Source organism: Meriones unguiculatus, chromosome 14 (assembly GCF_030254825.1).
Source record: "Meriones unguiculatus strain TT.TT164.6M chromosome 14, Bangor_MerUng_6.1, whole genome shotgun sequence".
Classification (NCBI taxonomy): Eukaryota; Metazoa; Chordata; class Mammalia; order Rodentia; family Muridae; genus Meriones; species Meriones unguiculatus.
In genome coordinates, this window is record NC_083361.1 from 20,677,582 (window position 1) to 20,697,989 (window position 20,408).

The window sequence follows — 20,408 nt, forward strand, 5'->3', positions numbered from 1 at the left end:
GAGAGGTATTGAATCCTGTCCAAATGCAGCTGCAAGCTTTGCAAGAGCTGGACAACCTGTGTGTAAATAGCAAGCTAAGCTTAGAGGTAGACCAATGCCTCCTCTATTCTTTTTAATGATTTTATTGTATTTATTATACTTACTTATTTCAGTCTTGTGTGTATGTGTCTGTGTGCATGAGTGTGAGTGAGTATGGATGTCAGAGGACAACATGCAGGTTGGTCATGCTCTTTTTCAACCATGTAGGTCACGGGGATTGAACTCAGGTCATCAGACTTGGTGGCAGGCCCCTTTTCTTCTTTCAGTTTTCTTTTAGTGCAACATGCTGGCTATACAAAGCCATGTTTGAGTTACAAGACGGTCAGACTCCATGTAAACAACTCACATCAGCCAATTGGATTTGATCCTCATAGACTTAAGTTGGTGACATTGACATTGGGGAATGAGGAAGCGCTCATGTTATGATACCACTCTTAAGTTTTCACAGTGAGCAGAGAAGATGCAGATGCTCAGGTCAGGGGGAAGAGCAGATGTGACCATCTGCTCCTTTGCATCCTTTACCTCCCTGTTGTTGGCTGTACCCCCATGAGTCCTGCCTGACAGTCTGTGAAATGTCTTAGATCTTGAAACAGAGCACCTTTTCAAGTCTAATATGCTTATAAACCTTTGAACCCAGTGAAGCTTGATTAAGATAATAGTTACAGGAGTCCTGGACCAGGATTCATTTTTCAGATCTCACTGACTAATTCATAAGTTATTATTCTTGGTAATGTCACCTCCACAACCTTTCAGGACATGCAAGCCAGTGTACGACCCAAGTGAATGCATGAGCCCATCCTGTCTAACAGGCACACAATGTCATAGACACACACCTCGGAGATGAACTCTCTAAAACTTAACTTTCCTTTAACACAAACATCTGGAGTTACTCAAACAAAGTGTTGGGTTTTCATACTTCCTTTAGTGTGTGAGGGGGGAAGTGTTGGGTAGAGACCCTGTTTAACCTGGAAAATTCTGACCAGTACAGACTATAGAAGCCAGAGCAAGCACTCTGATGGAGTAAGGGAAGATGTTCAAAGCACGGGTGTTATTCAGACAGACCCTGTCTCTGCTATTTGTCTATTGTGTGAGTAAGCTTTATCGTTTGACCTCAGCAAGCACTGGTTTCCTCCTCTGTGACACTTAAAGAGTCAAAGGGTGATAGTGACCAGCAAGTCCTGGCAAGTGGTTTGAGAAGTAGTGCCCTGTTATCGTCACTGAGTGTTCTCAAGAAGACTCACTGGCTCTTGAGGACCTTTGTTTTCATCTCGTGATTGCTCAGTTCTGCTAAGAACTCATTAACCCTCTGGTCTCTAGGTTACAGGTGAGGCTTTTCCCCCTCAGCATCTCTCCTGGATCCACAAATCTGCTGATCAGGTAGTCCTGGTAGCTGAACCTGTTGTTCATCACCAACAGCGTCATCCATCAGTCCTCTAACAGTTCCCTGGTTCATGAGTTGCTGCAGATGCCCCTCCCCTCTGTCTTGCCCAAAGAGTTCCCTCAGAGTTTTGATTTTAAAATGCTTGTTCTACTGATTCTAGGAAGCAGAGAGATAAACAAAGAACACGAACAACAGGAAGCAGCCTGTTTTGAGGTGCACAAGTCTAGGTGCAAATGAAGCAGGGTGGACCATCACCTGCGTAGGACAGTGCCTCGTGCATGACACATGCTCTGCAAGCCATTTCCTCTGTCTTTGGACTTGACGTCCCTACGGATTGAGGCACCTTGGAGAAGATGTTAGTGTCCAGCCCACACACTCCTCCCTTTTCATTTCTCTCCAGTTCCTTCTCTTCTCTTTTCTCCTCTCCTCATTCTACTTTCCCCGTCCTCCGTCCTCCCTTTCTGCCCACTTTTATTTGCAATTGCTTTCCCTTGCTGTTTTAGCCTTTTCTCACTTTACTTTTGTTATTTTCTTGCAAATCTCTCATTCTCTTTTTCTTTCTTCTTTTAGTATCGAACATATCATTGTTCTGTGCCAATAACCAAGCAAAGACAGAAATCACATACATGCCCCTGCATGAATAATTTCATTTCTCCATAGGAAGACTGAGAAGTCACAGAAAATGAATGGGGAAGACAGAACCCCAGTGACAGCCTGGGGAATCTCACTGGGCCTGGGCTTGTCCCGATGGTTTTTTCCATTCTTTGGCTCGAAGCTTTGCTCGCTCAATTTTTCCTGTGATGGTCTTGGGAAGGTCTGAGACAAACTCCACCTGTTGTGAAAAATCAGATCAATGCAGGTCATTGATGACCACAGTGGCATTGGAGCCTTCAGAGGAACTGCTGTGAGTACCAGCTTTTAAGGCCGGAGGGCCGGGGTGAATGAAGACAATGCATGGGGATGTTCTAGGTCAGCTCTGTTTGTGGTAAGAACACTTATAAGGCCGCTTGAGACCAGAGCAGGAAAAGATATCTAGAACAGGGCAGAGAGGTTCAGAGCACTGGCTTTTACAGCTGGTCGTGAAGAGAGAAGCAACAAAACGAACACGAGGTGGCTCAGAGGCAGACATCTGAGCTCCGACATAAAACTCTGCATGCTTCAGTTTTTTACTGTCAACTCAGGCAGTGGCCTTCCCAGGACTCAGCTTAACCACTACATAAGCTAAAGGACAATAACAGTGCCTTTAAGTTGTTGTGGAGATAATATGAGACTGCATGGAGTGGACAGCCACGAATATCGGCTGTGGCTATTCACCTGGACTAAAGGAGACAGCTAAAGTAGACACCAGAAAGCTGCGGAAATGGTTTTGAACTGCATCTCAATTCTTATGATCTGTGTTTGGCCAAACTACAAAATCTCACTGATGTCAGCATTCTCTCATTTGAAGTGGAGGACCCTGTGGCCCTAATATTCTTGAGTATTAAGACACAGATGAGGACAGCTCGTTGAGACTTTCACTTAAGGGACTCAGCTGGCTATGGCACTAATCTAGGACTCAGGTGTTTTTAGATTTAATAAAAGGTAAAAACTGAGATTCTGGTAAAGAATCAAGAAAAGTTAAAGAAAGACTATTTTCTTGATAGCTAATGTGACAATGCTTGCGTAAGTATTCTTAAGAAAGGAATTTGCTCAAGTCACATTGAGGTGGAGCAGAGGTTGAAAAATTATGGCCTGTGGGCAAAATACATAAGCAGAGAGAGTCTCACTCATTCAGTTAAACACTCTTCATCATGGTTTGATTTCAATGGGCTTTTATTACCTATGGTAAACTACAGTCTAAAACAGTGGATAGAAAATTCTAGAAATAATTCATTAGTGTAAGTGAAGTTTTAACATTAGGTTGTTATGGTTGCTGTATTTCTGTTACCATTAATTTCTTATTGTTTCTGCACTTTGAGCTGTATTGGTTAGAGATGCTCATGTCTAATGGTTCATCTTGTCGACACGGATGATCTTTGCTGTAGTCACTCTATTTTGCCCTTTAAATGCTAAGACACTAAGAGGCAATAGCATAGACCTTTCAATACAAGGCTCCTGGTGGACAAGAAACCACAGAGTGTTATAACAAGAGAAAGTTACAGACCACCATGAATATAAAGACAAACGAGAGTACTCTATTTAGGTCAGAGACCAAGAGCAGGCTCTTGCTGCAGGGTGGAGGTTAGAAAGCCAAACAAACAAACAAAAAACATAATTACATCATGTCAAGGGCAAGCAAGGATTCAAAAAGTTTCAGTTCAGTTGATTAAAAAAATAGTTTTAGGTTATAGAAGAGTGGACCTCTAACTGCAGCTGCAGGGGGGATGTTCTGCTGAGCAGGGTGGGTCAGCAAGGGCTGGGGGCAGGTGGGTAGAGCTATCTGGACTAGGATGAAATGGACCTACCTTGGGCACTGTGTTTACAGTATCAGTTACTTCTCTCATAACCACGACCAAAATACCTTAGAGAACACCTCGTACAAGGGTCACGGTTTCAGAGAGCTTTGTTGACCCTAGGCCCAGAGTGAGGCAGAAGACGAGGGGGTGGGGGCGTGTGGAGGAAGAAGCTACCCCTCGTGCAGAAAGCAAGCAGAGAGCAGACACGCCTGACCAGACCCAGTCATACCAAAGCTGAGGACTGAAGGCTGAAATTCCCGAAACCACAAGCCAGCACAAATCCTTCCTGTACGGGGTGTTATCTAGGACATTTTGGTCATAGTTATGAGAAGCATAACTGATACACAGGGGGAAAATATAGCTTATAAAAAGTTTGCTACTATTGAACTACCCAAAGAAGGTATGACTGGGGACCCTTTGCTTGATCTTACAAATGTCCAGTCACAATTCAAAATCCCTCATGTCTGGTTTGACTAGATGCCTTGCTTCTTTTTTAAAAGATGAAAAAAAAAGACTTTTATTTTTATTATATGCATATGGGTGTTTTCCCTGCATGCCTGTCTGTGCATTTGCCTGCATTAGCTGCAGAGGCCAGAAGAGGGCAGCCGATCTCCCTGGAACTGGAGTTACAGAGGTTTGTAAAACTGCGCTGTGGATTTGGGGAACCTAATTAAGCTCCCCAACCTCCTCAGAGTGTAGTTGGTTCTCTGTTCACTAAAACAAGACTCTAACAGAACAGGTCCTTCCCAGGACCTACCAGCTAACACCCTCCTTCCTCTGAAGCATAACCCCTTGTAAATGGCAGCACTCTCTCTCAAAGATGTTCCTGTCTTCTCTGCTTCCGTAGCCCTAGCAATGGAAGCCCTGCTGCCAGCCCATTCCTCTCCTGGTCTTTTCTCTCTGCTCCTGTCTCTGTCCCAGAGAGGTGGCCATAGCAGATGCCTCCGGCTATTCTCTCTCTATTATCTACAATTAAAAAAAACCTCCCTGATTAATCATGGAGTGGCCCTCACACACAGAAGGGAAAATCAATGTACTCCATCCCCATTTTACAGATGAGGAAACTCAGGGGCAGAGAGAATATTGGGTAATTAGTAGAAGTGGATTTTGACCCTCAGTGTGAATCCCAAGGCTATGTTGTGCCAAATCCCTCCACTCTTCCCCACACCAACTTCAGTTTGAGGATGGGAGTCTGGTTGTGGACTCTGATGCTCAGCTGCATTTCTCTATAGCGATGGAGGATGTGCCACCACCACCCCCAGCTCCTTTCTAGATGGCCTTAGCTAAGGATTGCTCTCTTGCCAGGGCCATGCCCCTTCCCAAAGCAATCACCATGACATGTCTACCTTGTCACACGTCTAAAACTAATGGGGTCAGGGATCACAACGTCTGAAACCATGAACCAAAAACATGTGCTTCCTCCTTGAAGTGTTACTCAGGTACTTAGTGACAGGGATGAGAAGTTAACATGGTCTTCCTGCCACGGACTAAGGCAGTGCCCTTGCCTGAGTCCCCAGGTCCCCAGAGTGAATGCCTTTGAGAACCCTCTGTAGTCCATGTTCTCTGTCATTTCTGCTACGAGGATATCCTTTTTTATTTTTATTTTATTTTTTTTACAATAACCTCCCATTTATCACACAAACCAGATTTTGGACATAGGGAAGAACTTGCTCCCATCCTTCCTCTACTTTCTGCAGGACAACCACATGACTCAGAACTAGCCAATCAAGATATCCTGCTTGCATGGGATGGTTTAATAATGAGTACCTAAATTAGTCTAGGAAGAAATAACTTCAAGACTTGGTCATCGGTCTTTGGGGGGGGGCGTGCATGCTATTTCTTTACTGCACTTTGCCAAGTTGCCAAGAATGCACTTTGGAGTGGATGGCACCTCGGGGGGAGAGCATGTCAACAAGTGAAGCCAGTACAGAGGGAGGGAGAGCATGTCAACAAGTGAAGCCAGCACCTCGGAGGGAGAGCATGTCAACAAGTGAAGCCAGTACAGAGGTGGGGGAGCGAAGCAATAAAATAGAACTCTCTGACCACATCGTACACATGCCTGGAGCTAGGCATAAAGAAGCTTGTGCCAACTCGTGCACTTGTCAATCATGCAAGCAACGAATTTTAAGTTATATTTCCCTCACTGCCACTGAACGCTGTATAGTTCTGAATAGTTTTGCAAAGCTCCACTGTGCAGAGAGTGAACAGATGTCAGAAATGACTGGAACTCTCATGAAAGCATTTGGCTCTTAATTCGAAATGAGTCAAAGGCTGTGGCTTTTTTTTTTTTTTTTTTATGCACCAAGACAGTTGATGGATGGTCTCTGGGAGGTTTTTGGTCACTGCAGGGAGGACTTTCAAATGAGAGGGTTTGTCCTCACGCCCAAAAAGAGAAACCTAACATCTGTTCATCCACAAGCATAGGGACATGGGACGGTTGAGGCCTCACCTTCCTGGGGTACTTGTAGGGTGCTGTCACTGACTTCACGTGCTGCTGCAGCATCTTGGTGAGCTGGTCTCGGTCCTGGGACAGGAACTCAGGGGCTAGGACCACAAATGCCTTCACCACCTACAGCACAGACAGGAGCCAAGATGGACCAGAGAACCTACTCATCTCTTGGGATAAAACAGAATCAGTATCAAGATGTCCACCATGGCTATCACAACCAAAGACCTGTACTCATCCAAATATTAGGGCCAGGGGAAAGGAAAACATGGGAAGTGGGTAAGGACAGCCAACATTCCAACTTGTTCTCAACTGACTTTTTTTTTTTTTTAATGACAAGTGAGGATAAGATCCCCCAGGCTCACTTCATAACCCAGATGCAGAGAGCAAAGAAAGGAAAGCAACGACTGGGCATTCTTACTTTAAATGGTTTAACCTCTTCGAACTTGAGCTTACCCATCTGTGGGGTGGGATAAAACTTTCATATTCAAGTCGTGGGAAGTACAATAAAACCATCTACCATCCAGAGCTCAGTGGAAGTCCCCCTTTCGCTCTCCCAGTGGCTCTCAGTATTTCACATACTGCATACTCCATACTGTCAGACATAGACATCGCTAAGCCTGAGCCATGCAGAAGTGCCCTGGGACTCTGATCCACCTACCCACCTTCAGCCCTCTCCACACACACTAAGCTCTGCATAATCTCGCCACCCTGGAGGTACAGGGTCCTCCCTATTATTCACTCCACGGTTTAAGGTCTACACTTTCTAGACCAACTCCCTCTTCTTTCACTCTTGCCAAGAAACAGGTCCTTACAGGTAGTGCTAAGCCTTGCCCCAAGCCCTTTGCAAATCTATAGCACATTTAAGGCTCATGACAATCCCTCATCTCCCAAATGGGGAAACTGAGGAAAATTGTGCTCAAGCATCTTGGTGAAGGTCATGCAGCCAATCAGCAATAGGGCCAATATTTAAACCCAAGCTGAGCTGTCCAGCCTGTGAGTCTGTGTTCTTATCCGCCTTACAACACTGTCCCTGTGTTTCAATATGGCACTATCACCTCTCCTCTGGTAGGGTCTGGGCTGCTGATCACAGCTGTCTCGGCCACAGCTGGGTGCTCCATCAACGCATTCTCCACCTCTGATGGTCCAATTCGGTACCTACAAAAGCACATCCTTCAGGGAAGATGGGACACCCAACCTCTAGGGCCTAGAACCAGGCAGAACAAAAGCGCATAACGTCCTCCCCAGCCCGGAAACTGTGCTCACCCACTGGAATTGATGATATCATCTGTCCGCCCCATGAAGTGGAAGTAACCTTCAGCATCCTTGATTCCCCGGTCTCCCAGAAGCCAAAAGTCTCCTCGGATATTGTCCTGTGTCTTCTTGGGATTGTCCTAGTGAGCACAGAAACCTAGAGCTACGGTGTCGGCAAAATTAAGGCCCCTGTCCCAGGCCTTGTATGAACAGTTACTTCAGCTTACCGCCCGAGCAGCTCCACACTGTGTGGTGGACCTGCCATGAAGCTACCAACCTTGCTTTCCCCAGCCAACCTGGACTTTCTCCATTTACTTCAGTCATTCCGCTGAGGGTCTCTCGCTTACCCCCATAAATTAAAATCTTATAGATAATATCGACATAGCCATTGACCCACTCATACACTAGGGAGTTCCCCCCTCTATATTCCATTTTCCCTTCCAAAGACGGTTTAACCTCTGTTTGCTCCACAACACCATCATCCAAGGTTATTGAGTACGTTTGGCACTCCCCCCTCACCCTATCCCACCCCCGCTCTTCCAAACAATGTCCATACTTCTCCCGTGGCTGGGTCCTCTATTTACCTGAGCAACTGGCGTATAAGTAGGAAGGAGGCTTGAGGGCTACCCATTGTCTGGACATTTTTTAATATGGTACTCAGGTATGGGGGCATGGATTTTAGGTTGATGTCCAGTTGCGAGGTTAGCACCATCATTGCGAATGTCCAGGGAAGTTCAGGGGGCTTGTCTGAAGCCAAACCTGATATTCTAGGTTGTAGACCTGAGACCAGAAGCCAAATTTCTTAACCCCAACTCAGAATTCTTATAGTCATCACGCACCTTCTGCTGGCCTCAAACAGATCTGCCAGCACCACTCTACCTGTGGTGTTGGGGGCACCCATGTCCTAGCTCCCTGGCGAACATGTGAGAACACATGGGAAAAGTGTGCAGGCAGTGTTGAGAGAAGAGTGTGATGTAGCTGTGTCCTGGTCACAGAGCCTCAGTTTCCCCTGTACAGTGGAGGTGATCATTTGGACCTGTCGTGGTCACTTTATTTAGTACCCTTGTCTGCAGTGCCATTCTAAGTGCCTCATAAATAACGTTATTTTTACATTCCTAATGTTATACAGCATGGTACCCAAACTCACCTATGAGGAAGTGAAACAGGGGGATGAAGAGCTTGCTCCTGATCATCCAGCCACTATAGGAGTAGTGTTTGAACTTAAAGCTGGCTCTAAAATTTCACATGGTGTCTAGGGTCCTTAAATGTGTCTAAGGTATATCCTGAGTTTTAAAACAGTGCTTGCCTTACAGTATTTACTCAATAAGCCAGCGGTTCTCAACCTTCCTGCTGCTGCTGCTCTTTAATACAGCTACTCATATTGTGGTGACCCCTAACCATCAAATTATTTTGGTTGCTACTTTGTAAGTGTGATTTTGCAGCCCACAGTTCGGGAAGCACTGCAATAAATGATAGGAAGGTCATTATTATTGTCCCTACTCATTTATTTATCCTGGGCACAAGCCTTCAACACACATATCCAGAAGCTGTGTATTTGGGGGTTGTCTCTTACGACTTCCCCAACAGCCGTGGATTTGACTGATAATGTCTGTTAGGACTATCAGACTGGTGAGAGAGCTGGCCCTACTTGGGTATCATCTGTGAGTGCCTTCCGGAGGCCCAGACCCTGGATGCTGTCAGTAACACTGTGATTCTCTCCGTGGCGTGCCCAGCACGGCTCCAGATTTCCACAATGCCGTAAAGCCTTGGTCTATGCTTCCTGGGGAGAGCAGGCTGAATGCCCCTGTGGGTAGCTCTGAGCTCTAACAATACTGGCATGATGTAGAAGGGTTTGTTGTTGCAAAGGCCCATGGGAAAAGGAGAGATCTCTAGTGGTTTTTTTAAGTAATTGACTAAAGATGGCAAGGGAGAATAGTCTGGCTTTTCTCTTTATAAAGTACTCCTTTTTTGTTCGAATTTAACACTATTGTTGGCTTCCATAGATTGAGGTGTCATCATGGAAAAGTGCAGTTCTTGAACTCTGATAACCCTGTGCATCTCACCAATAGTTTTGGGGGTTTCATAACCTTGGACATCCCTCATCCTTGCAGTCTAGCTCATCCTTACAGGGAACAGAGGGAGAGCATAGGTTCTCACCACATATCCAGAGAAGATGCCTATGGGCCGGATGGGCTTCACCCTGAGGGCTATGTCTCCTTCCTTGCCAGGGGGCAGGACATTGCAATGCTCATCTATTACCTGAGGGAAGAGGAAGATTGATGGATGACCCGCAGAAGAGGAGCTAGCCTGAACACTGGTGTGACAGCAGAGGTGGTCAATTGCAGACCATTCTGCTCTCAACCAGAAACAGACGTCAAGGAAAGCTGAGAGGCTTAAGCTCAGATTCCTGGTCCACCTGCCTGGCTTTGTGCCAGCAAAGCCTCTCAGTATGCTGGACCTGAGGAATCTGGGCAGGTTCAGGAGAAGTGTGTCTCCCGTTATCATCGCCAGCCTTGTGGACATAGAGACTAAAAATCAAAAGTTCTTGTTGTTCTTTTGGGTTTTCGAGACCTGATTTCTCTGTGTATCTGTGGGTATCCTGGAATTCAGTCTGCCTCCCAAATTCTGGGATTAAAGGAGTGCATCATCAGTTGTTCGGCTACCTTGACCACTGGCCTTCAGCTATGATGTACTAATCCTGGACACTACTAGCTTCTCTGTAAAACAGAAACACTTAGAGCGAACAAAGCAGAGTATTAAAAAAGCATTTCTGTATAGCTACCATCATAAGTGACTATGACATTACCGTAGTGAATGACAGCTCACAATCACACGTGATTCAGAATTAGGTAAGTGGTCATACCTCTGAGAAACAGAATTCTACATGTAATCATAGACACATAAAGATGAACTCTAGTTCTTAGAATTCAGCCCAAGTTAATAAAAACAGAAAAAAAATCTTTAGTTACCATGCAGTCACTATAATGCTAATAAAAATTGAGCATCATTATTGACAAACAATGCAGAGAGAGAGAGTGGTAAGTCTTTGCTGTCCTATAAATCACTGTGGTCCATGCTGCAATGAGTACCGAATGATCCAGAAGAAATGGTCCCTAACTGTTAAGTTGTAAACCCAAGTTAGGCCAAGTCAATTCTATTTTTATTTTAAAATAATATTTAATTTTGTAACTATCCAGGCAATTTGCTAGATAAGTAAAGTGTCTCCTGCTTTCCTCCCTCTCTTCCTTCCCCTTTCCCTTCCTCTTTCCCTCCCTTTCTTTCTCTTTCTTTTCAAAACACAATTAAAAATATTACATTCATTCATGTGCACATGTGTGTGTGTACATGTAGCTCAGAATTTGTTCTAACCTTCTACCATGTGAATCTTGGAGAATCAAACTCTTATACACAGAGCCATCACACTGACCCCCCCTCCTTTTAAACATTATTTTAATATATCAATATTAAGTATTGATTTGATACTTTTAGGTTTAAATTTGTTAGTTTTGAGAATTTAATACACTAGTATTTTATTTAAATCATTTCAGTTCTCTCCAACTCCTCACATGTCCCCCTTGTAATCCATGACCCTTTCTTCTTTAACTCATGTTACATACATACATGCATACATGCATGCACCTGTGTGTATAATAATCACACACATTTTCACACACCGTGCTGAGTCCATTTAGTGTTGCTCAAATATACTTGTGCTTAGGGTTGAGTATTTGGAATTGGATAACCAATTTGGAGGCCTGTCCCTGGAGAAAACTGTTTCTCTCACTGCCGGTAGCCACTGATTTCTTCTACTTCTGCGTGTAGGTGTGGAGCCTGGCAAAATCTTCCCCATTTGTGTTGAGTAAAAGCTTATCTTGGCAACTCTATTGATGAGATTTCTGGGGCGCAGCTTCTGCTCTCACGTCTAGAAGATATTATCTCGCAGCATGAACCCTGGTCCCCTGGCCCTGTGTTCTCTTCTGACCTTTCTTCCATGATGCTTCCTGTGGGGGTTTCATAAAGGATGTGTCAGCTGGGCTTGGCTACCCCACTGCCAGTTGCTCTCTGCTAACCTGTGGATCTTTGTAGTGATCTCTGTTTATTGCAGAGAGAGAGAGAGAGAGAGAGAGAGAGAGAGAGAGGAGAGAGACTTATCTATGGGTATCCAGATAAGTACTTAGAATGCAGTAATGCAGTTAGAAATTATATTGGTTTAGGAAAATGGCAGTAGTAGGTTCTCCTCTAGGATACATGTCATGTAAGCCAGCCATGAGTTTCCTCCTATCATACCAGAAATGAATTTCCTCCTATCGAGCAGGCCGTAAGTCCAATTCTATATTTATTAGTTACCTCTAAGATAAAGCTGTGATTTTTTGCACCATTGGGGATAACTTGCTGGGCCAGTACTTGTACTTAGGCTTGACAGCCGAGTAGGACTATTGATTCCTTTTCTCCCTGCTTACCGTGCAGAGCACCTTCCAATACTGTGGTATTTTCAGGTCATTTCCAGCTCAAAATTTCCAAGTCCTGTGTCCAAAGTATGTGATGCCTTCACCAATAGGGCCTTTTCAGGTCTTGGGAGACAACTAAGGGCAATGGCAATAGCTTATATTGTTTGGGGGAGTCTCTTGGAGCATCACCCACAATCAACAACTCTTAGGGAGGTTTGCCATGCCTGGCATTGGGATTTGGGGTTTTGTTAATCTATATGGCTCTTGGAGGAAGCTTAACACCCATGTAATATAACTTCATTTAAATTATATATGTACACACACAAATACACATGCTCACACTCACACACATTGTATGTAGTCTAAATAAACTTATGAAATAATATGTTTCCCTTTGGCTTTTAAAAACATCCTTAGTATTATTTCTCTCTCTCTCTTTTTAACCTCTCTCTGTATGATCCTTCACTTTCCTCCCCATTTTTCTCTTTCCCTCTTCATATCACCCATGTCTTACTATTTCCCTCTCTAGAATTTATTCTACCCCTCTCTCCCCACAATCTCTTTCTACCTTCCTGGTTTCTGTGGATATGCCATGCTATGTACTCAAACTGAAAATTCAGAGCTAGAATCCTGAAATAAGAGAAAGCACAACATTTGTGTTTCTGGGTCTGGGTTATCTCACTCAGCATAGCATTATCTATTTACCTGCAAAGGTCATAATTTCATTTTTCTTTATAGCTGAAAATTATTTTATAAAGTACACATGTTAATTTCCATTATCCATTCATGAGTTGAAGGGCATTTGGGTTGTTTCCATTCCTGGCTGCTGTAATGAATGTGGCTGAGCAAGTATCTGTGGATGTTGAATCCTTTGTCATATGCCAAGAAGTGGTATAGCTGGGTCACATGACTGATTTACCTCTGTCTTTCTGTGAACTCTCCACCTTGATTTCCAGAGTAGATCACCATTTCACAGCCCTACGAACCATGAACAAGGGTCCCCCTCTCCTTGTGTCCTTTGAATCATGTCCTTTGAAGCATTTGTTGCAAGTTCTTTTCTTGGTTCTGGCCATTCTGACCGGGGTGGGATGGCATCTCAAAGTAGTTTTAGTTTTGTATCTCTCTAATTGCTAAGGGAAGATGAACACCTTTAAATGTTTCTTAGCCTTTTTATTGTTTTTTTCTTTTGAGAACTCTCTGCTCATATCCGTATGACTTTTAAGATTTTTTTTTTTCTATTTCTGTGGAGAATTGGACTGTGTTGCATCTATAAATTGATTTTAGTAGAATGGTCATTTTTACAATGTTAATTCTACCAATCCACAAATATAGAAAGTCTTTCCTTTTTCTAGTGTCTTCCTCAATTTATTTCTTCACGAATTTAAAGTCTTCACTGTAGATGATTTTACTCTTTGGTTAGGTTCATTTCTAGATGTGTCTTTGAGGCTATTGTGAATGGTAATGCACCCATGATCTCTTTCAGAATGTTCTTTGTACAAAAAAAAAAAACCGATTTTTATAAGTTGATTTTTGGATCCCCACACTTCACTGAGGTGAAGCTTTCTGGTGAAATTTTGGGGATCTTTTATGTGTAATATCATATCGCCTGCAAATAGGGTTAATATGACTCCTCTTTCTATTTGATTTCTTTCTCCTGCTTTATTACTCCAGCTAATGCTTCTAGTTCTCTACAGGTTAGGAATGGAGAGAGTGAAGAGCCCTGTCTCATTCCTGATTTTAACCTGACTTCTTCAGATTTATTTTCATTTAGGATGATTTTCACTGTGGGTTTCCCATACACAACATTTTTTATATTGAGCTTTGTTCCCTCCAGCCCTGTTCTCTACAGAACTTTTACCTTGTGGCTGGGTTGGATTTTGTCAAAGGCTTTTTATGTATTATTGTGGTAATCATATGATTTTTGTCTTCAGATAAAGTTACATGATTTATTGTATCTATTTAAAATAAAGACAACTTGATCATTGTGGATGATCTTTCTTATATGTGCCCACATTGAGTTTACAAGTATTTTATTGGGAATTTTGCATCTATGTTTATCAGGGGTAGTGTTTTTTATTTGTTTGTTTGCTTTTTTGGACCATAGGGATCTGGAGCATTCACCTGGCATAAGTGATATTAGTTGAACTCAACAAAAATGTAATAAATAAATACAATTCCACTCACTAACTCCCCCCGCCCCCATGGCCCTTAGCAAACCTGTACATCATAATGAGGAATGGCTGTTCCCAGGTAGCCCGGTTTGACTGTCATCGTCCTGGAAACTCTGCAGGTGAGTCCCTGTGGAGAGGTACAGTCAGAGCAGCAGGCCTCAGGAAGAACTGCACAGTCAAGGGAAGAAAGGGTTCAAGCAGGTCTCACTCTCCTGCCCTAACCTGCTCACACCCTCTTTCCTCCACCCCCATACCTGGCTCTCTCCCTTTTTCTGGAACCCCAATCTTAGTGGTGTTACCAAACTGTCCAGGAGACAATCTGGTTACTCCCAAGGGAGAGAATGATTGAATGCCGAAATGAACCTTGCCCTCGGAGAGGCTCTGATGCCGAGAAGCCCGCTCTGAGCATGTCCTTCTCTGGATGGACGGGCCCTTGCTAGGCATGCTTTACAGACCCTGTGTTCCTCACTTGGATTTGCAAGCTCTTCCCAACTGCTCCACATCACTGCCTTCAGCCTGCTGGGGGAACGCTACCAAGGGCGTCCATTATCCAGAGAAGGAAGACAGGTGAGAGGGCAGAGAGGAGAAGAACACTGAGGGTCACGGGAGTCAGACACTCAGAAGAGGATCGAGTTGAGTTGGGAGATGGAATCTCCAGGTGATTCTGACGAGTTGCACCGAACACTGCAGATAGAGGCTGTGCACATGCTATCCACCAACTCCAACATCTGTAGGCAGGGATGGCAGGAATTTGCTGGCTTCTCCCTGCCCCTTGCTTTTGTCTGAGCAGCTGGGTGCTCAGCGCCTGACAGACACATCTGAGGGTTGCAGTTTTCTGCTAACGTGTGACTCCATCACAGAGAACTTCTATGATCGTCTTGTTTGAATGAACAGTTGCTGTGCTTTGGTTGCCATGTTGGTGGCATTTGAAGGTGGAGCCTCTAAGGCTCCATTAAATTAATGCCCTTCTGGTATGGCTGAGTGGTGGCTCTCTTAAGACTGTCAATCACACAAGGGTAGGTTTCCACAAAGCAAGACTATCCCTGTGTTAGTTTGTTTTGCCACATCTCATTATGAGTTGAAGCAGCATGGGTGTGAGTAGATGCTGACATCCCATCTTAGATTTTTCCAGCCCTTAGAGCCACAAGACAAAGTAGCTACTTTTCTTCATAAATCACCTAGCCTCAGGTATTGTTATAGCAACACAGAGCAGACTAAGCCTCTAGCTCTGGACTACCTTTCTCCACAGCTCTTTTTATGGCATCCATTTCTTGATTTTTATGTCTTCCACCCCCACCAGAATGCAATCCCAATGAAATCAGGAACACACTGTTATTATCATTTTGTTCCCATAGAGGATCCCCAGTAAGTGTTTCTCAACTAGAACAGTGATACACTATTTCACAATAACCCACTTATTAAACAGAATTTGAAGTCTGGCAGGTGCACTCAGCCCATGGTGCCAGGAAAAGCAGATACCGTTTCTGTCTGGCCATAGAATTCTCTGATCTCCAGTCCCGTCTTGACTTTCCAGTTCTCCAGAGTCTCTGGCAGAAGGCTCTCCCCTCCACTGAAACAGCTATGCAGATGTGGGAACTTGTAACTAGAGAGGAGAGTTTATTTTCCTTTAGTCTCATTGGAACTGAAGTCTACCCAGGCTTGGGGTTGAGTTCAGGGTGCTCTGATGTCCCTGGTTTTATATAGGCTAAGCATGTCCATCTAAATAGGCATGGGGATGGGTCTAGAGGCTCCTATCAGTCCCCTAAAGGTCCATCACCTGGAAAGATCCTGTTGTAGCAACATCCGGTAAATGAGGGGGGCACCGACCAAGCTGTTGATGGGGTACCTGGAAAGCACCTGTGGGAAGAGAGTCTTCTGAGACACTGCTCATTAGAGCAGATGCCAAACTCACCACCACACACCACCATGACAGACACGACTTCTCAAGTTTTAGTCATCCAGACTGAAATCCTAGCCTGTCTGTTGTGTTTGCTTGAGACTGAACACAGGTGATTCTCACGTGTCTGCAAGACACAACAGAAGAACAAATGCAGGTAGAAAAAGATCCAGGATTCACTTGGAACACTTGTCCAAACCTGGCTGGCTCCTCCCGCTCAGTTTAGGACTCATCCTTTTAACCCCTCACCCCACCCTACCAATGGGTACCCCTCAGTCATTGGTGGTAGGGAGGATAGACCAGATGCTTTGGCAAATGATCTTGGGTCAGTGCCTTTGCCTTCTGGAGCCAGGTTCATTATAGGCTGTTTCCATGAAAATAACTGTGAGAGACTACAGTGGTCAAAAGTGGCTGCAAGCACCTCTCAACATTTCCTAAGCAGTGTTCCAGGAAGGCCCAGATGTGAAAGCTAACTCTGGACCTGAGCCTTGCAGGGTTAAGTGGACTGCACGCATGTGTTAGCCACATGACAGACAACACTGTTTCTCTCACTGTACTTGTTTTGTGAGGAACTGAGCAGTGATCTAAGCAAAAGTCTAGGGGGAGAAAAGAACACAAAAGTCTCACACAATAGTATCCTGCATGTGTAACTCTAGCTACTCCTGTATTATAGTTTTGCAAACAAAATGAAAACATATTTGTTGTTTGTGACTATGCGGTAATAAGCAGCTACAGCATGTGGATTTTTCTTACTCTACAGGAAAAAAAAATCTTATTTTCTCTTTAGAATTCCTCCCAGGTAAATTCCCCAAACTGGACATAAACCAAACACACTTCCATAATATGATAAGAAAGAAATGATATCACATTCTTAGGATGGGATACCTGTAGGGCAATTTAAAAAACAAACTTCATACACACGAAAAAAAAAAGTACACGGGTTACCCTCATAGAGAAATTTACTGAGTGAGAAACAAGACACTAAAGATAATACACCCTACACCTGAATTAAAAAAAAAAGAGAAGAGGTGAAATTTAAGCTGGTAGAAGTCAAAAGAGATTTTAACTTCTGAGGCTAGGCTATGACCAGGGGAGGCATGGGCACCTTCTTCAGCTATGGAGATGTTGGAGGCTTCCGTGTGGTGACAGTGTGTCTGATATAAACCACACATTCCACATGCTGGATGGACCCATAGGGTAGATCTCTAACCCTCATGTGGTTGGATTTGGAGATAATGATGACAAAGTAATGAAAACGTTCACCAGTAGCACCTTAGTTACTACCATAAAGAAGGGACTAGACTGTCCATCCTCCTCCCCTCCTCCTGCCCCCTCTTCTCTCCCCCTCTTTCTCCTTTACCTCTCTCCCTTCTTCCCTCCCTCCCTCCCTCTTTCCCTACCCACTCCCCTTCCCTTATACCCACTCCCCTTCCCTTATAGCCATAGGCAATAGCAAGAGGGTGATGCCTACAAGGTAGCAGAAGGTTAGTTGATAAGTAGGTAATCCTTTTGGCGCCCTGATCACCTTGGATTTTATCCTTCAGAACTGTGCAACACACCTGCTGTGTGAGTGTTCCAGGCTTCGGTATTTCTGTGCTGTAGCCTAAACTGACCGAGGCACTGTCCGACCCAAGGGAATTATTTCCCAACTGTACATTAGAATAGTGACATTCCGTACATTGTAACCATCATCTTGCAAGCAAATAAGGAAATAAGACATACACACTCACAGGCACACATACTCACATAGGCATAGATGCATACACGCATACGCATAGACACACATGCATGCACTTAGACACACACACATACATGCATCAGCCCTTTATCTGAGATCCGATGGCCAGAGGAGTGCCTCTTAGTTGAGAGAACACCCACTGAGTCCCACCTCCTGAACACATATGCCATTCATCAATGGACGTGTCCATCTTTCTCCCTAGACCATGAGCTTTGTTACATGGGTGCAGACTTCCATCTTGCTTCTCGAAGTCTGCTGCTCACCCATGTGGCTGGGCTTAGGCAGAAGTTTTATGAGTGGAAACTAACTGGAAGAACCTGGAGTGTGCAAACTCAGAGCTGACTCTGACCAACCAATGAGAATGGTCCTGTCTTACCTTTAGAACAGTTTGTGGATCAAACTCTGGCAAAAGATGGACAAATATGCACGCTCCCAAAGTCCAAGGTTCCAGAAGGGAGGTTAAAATGTTCACTATCCAACCTGTGTCTGAGATGGTCCATACTGTGTCAGAGGCATCCAGGCCTGTCCAGGTGCTGAGAACACAGAACATTGGCACACAGAGCTGTGTACACTGGAGGCATAGTGCTGGAGGGGCTGTGTGAGGGAGGGGTTAGGTGTGGGCGTGCTACGTGTGTGAAGAGGTGGTGGTGCTTTAGAAAGCATGACCCTGGAAGACACAATTTAGCAGACAGCTAGGTTTCACTCTCACCTTATTCCCAATGCTAGGACAGTGGCTGATGGGTGGAATCACCCAGGAAAAGCTTACTAACAAAAGGCATCAAAGTGAACATTCTGGCCTGTATGTGTTTGTGTTGATGTGATCATGAGTGTAAATGCGAGTGTGAAGGTCTCCACCTTGTTCTTTGAGTCAGAGTCTCTCAGGGAACCTGAGGCTTGCTGATTGGCTAGACTGGCTGGCCAATGAGCTCCAGAGAGGCCCTGTTGGCTGTGGCCCTCTAGCACTGGCTTTACAGTTATGCACCACCACTGGCTTCTATGTGGGTGCTGGGGAATCTGAGCCTAGATCCTCACACTTGTACCAGCACTTTGCCCACTAAGCCATCTCTCCAGCCTCTAAGTCGACATGCTGACAGCCTTGTCAGGTTCGAGCTTGGCTGAGGAAAAAGGCCATTGGTCCTTTTTGCTCCAAGTATCATGGACTGCCTGAGCGCAGCTACAGTTATTCCTGTACAGAAAAAATGCATTTACTTTCACACTCCAGGGAAGAAACATCCACCCTATGTTAAAGCAAAGATGTTGTAGGATAGACAGGAAGGACACACAAGCATGCACACACACACACACACGCACACACACACACACACACAGATACTGAAGATGATTGATCCCTTTAGGAAATTAATCATATTGGGACAAAATTGGGATGGTGGTAGTGAAAAATAAAATCTTAGTTTTATTACATGTTCTTTTAGAATTTGTACTTTATTACAGCCTATCTATTAAATTCTTTACTTTGAGTGTGATTATGCTCATGTCTGTGCATATGTATGTTCATGGGAAGAGGTCACACATTCTCGAGGCCAGAGGGGAACATCAGGTGTTGTACACAGGTCCCATCTGCCTTGGAAGTTTCCAACCAGTCTAAGCTTGCCAGCCTCTGAGTCTCAGGAGCCACCAATCTCCACCTCCAGGATTTAGCATTCACTTGTGGGTCACCAAACTCTACTTTTTAAAATCTGGGTTCTGGGAACCATGCTCAAAACATAAGTGTCCTCTTGCTTGTGTGACAAGAACTTTAAGAAGCTATACTCCTCACTTTCAGTTTGACCAGCTTAGTTTTTCTGATACAGTTTCAGAGGCAGGACACTTATGCTTTGAAAAAGTTTTTAACACTACGATATTTCTCATTCTAATAATAAAATTGCTATCACAGGAAGGATCTATGAGAAAAGAACACAAAGATCTTAAGTTAATAGTTCATGGAGACCTTGGCATTGTGCCTTCTGATTCCACAGGTCATAGTGATCTAGTAATGAAATCAGTGCTGTTTTGAGGCCTGTGTTTGAAGCTCCACTAACTCAGTTCCATCTCATCCCTCTAATGATACTTTTCATACAAATGAATTTGCAATGTAATTTGTTGCTGACAAAAAATAAAAAAAAAATGTCTTCCTGGATGTCATCAAAGCAAATTGCTAGAACCCCAGAGACAAGGTATAGAGCATTTGGGAAGAAGACACCTGTACCCCGTTGCTATTCAGTCATCCTAGTGGTGAGGCTTGAAAAAAGAAAGAGGTTTTGAGACCCTGTGTTGTCCAAAACAGAGACGTCTCACACTGTCTTGCCTTTTTAGCCTCCCTCCTTAGTTGTCTCTCTCAACATCTCCAGGGCAAATCAGACCTGACTCCAGGACGGTTGTCATGAATCTATAGAAGGAAAAGGTTCACCTTACCCAGCGTCCATCTTGGCCTTGATGCCCAGGCTGGAATGGGAGTGTTCTGCCATCTTGGGAGGGCCACTGGTCCCACTGGTGAAGTAAATGGCAGCTGCCTCATGGCTTCCAGTCTCTACACAGTGATGAGAGGTGGATGCATCCCTATGGAGACCAGAAAGTCAGCGTCTCAGTTCTAGCCTGGATA

General features: G+C 44.4%; 1 protein-coding gene across 2 annotated transcripts in view; it reads right to left on the minus strand.

The window, feature by feature from the left end:
- Positions 1-2,038: 2,038 nt before the first annotated feature.
- Positions 2,039-20,408, minus strand: part of LOC110558215 (acyl-coenzyme A synthetase ACSM2, mitochondrial) — a 29,482-nt gene continuing 11,112 nt past the window's right edge. Inside the window, exons 5-14 of one of the 2 annotated variants that reach the window (XM_021652999.2) lie at positions 20,222-20,365; positions 18,186-18,342; positions 15,952-16,031; positions 15,654-15,777; positions 14,221-14,301; positions 9,713-9,814; positions 7,568-7,695; positions 7,360-7,459; positions 6,305-6,424; positions 2,039-2,252 (exon numbers count right to left, since the gene is read on the minus strand). In XM_021652999.2, coding sequence (XP_021508674.1) covers positions 2,145-2,252; positions 6,305-6,424; positions 7,360-7,459; positions 7,568-7,695; positions 9,713-9,814; positions 14,221-14,301; positions 15,654-15,777; positions 15,952-16,031; positions 18,186-18,342; positions 20,222-20,365 — 1,144 coding nt within the window. In that variant the 3' untranslated portion in view covers positions 2,039-2,144. Of the gene's footprint in view, positions 2,253-6,304; positions 6,425-7,359; positions 7,475-7,567; positions 7,696-9,712; positions 9,815-14,220; positions 14,302-15,653; positions 15,778-15,951; positions 16,032-18,185; positions 18,343-20,221; positions 20,366-20,408 lie in introns of both variants that reach the window. The other variant, XM_060366949.1, reaches the window with a different exon arrangement.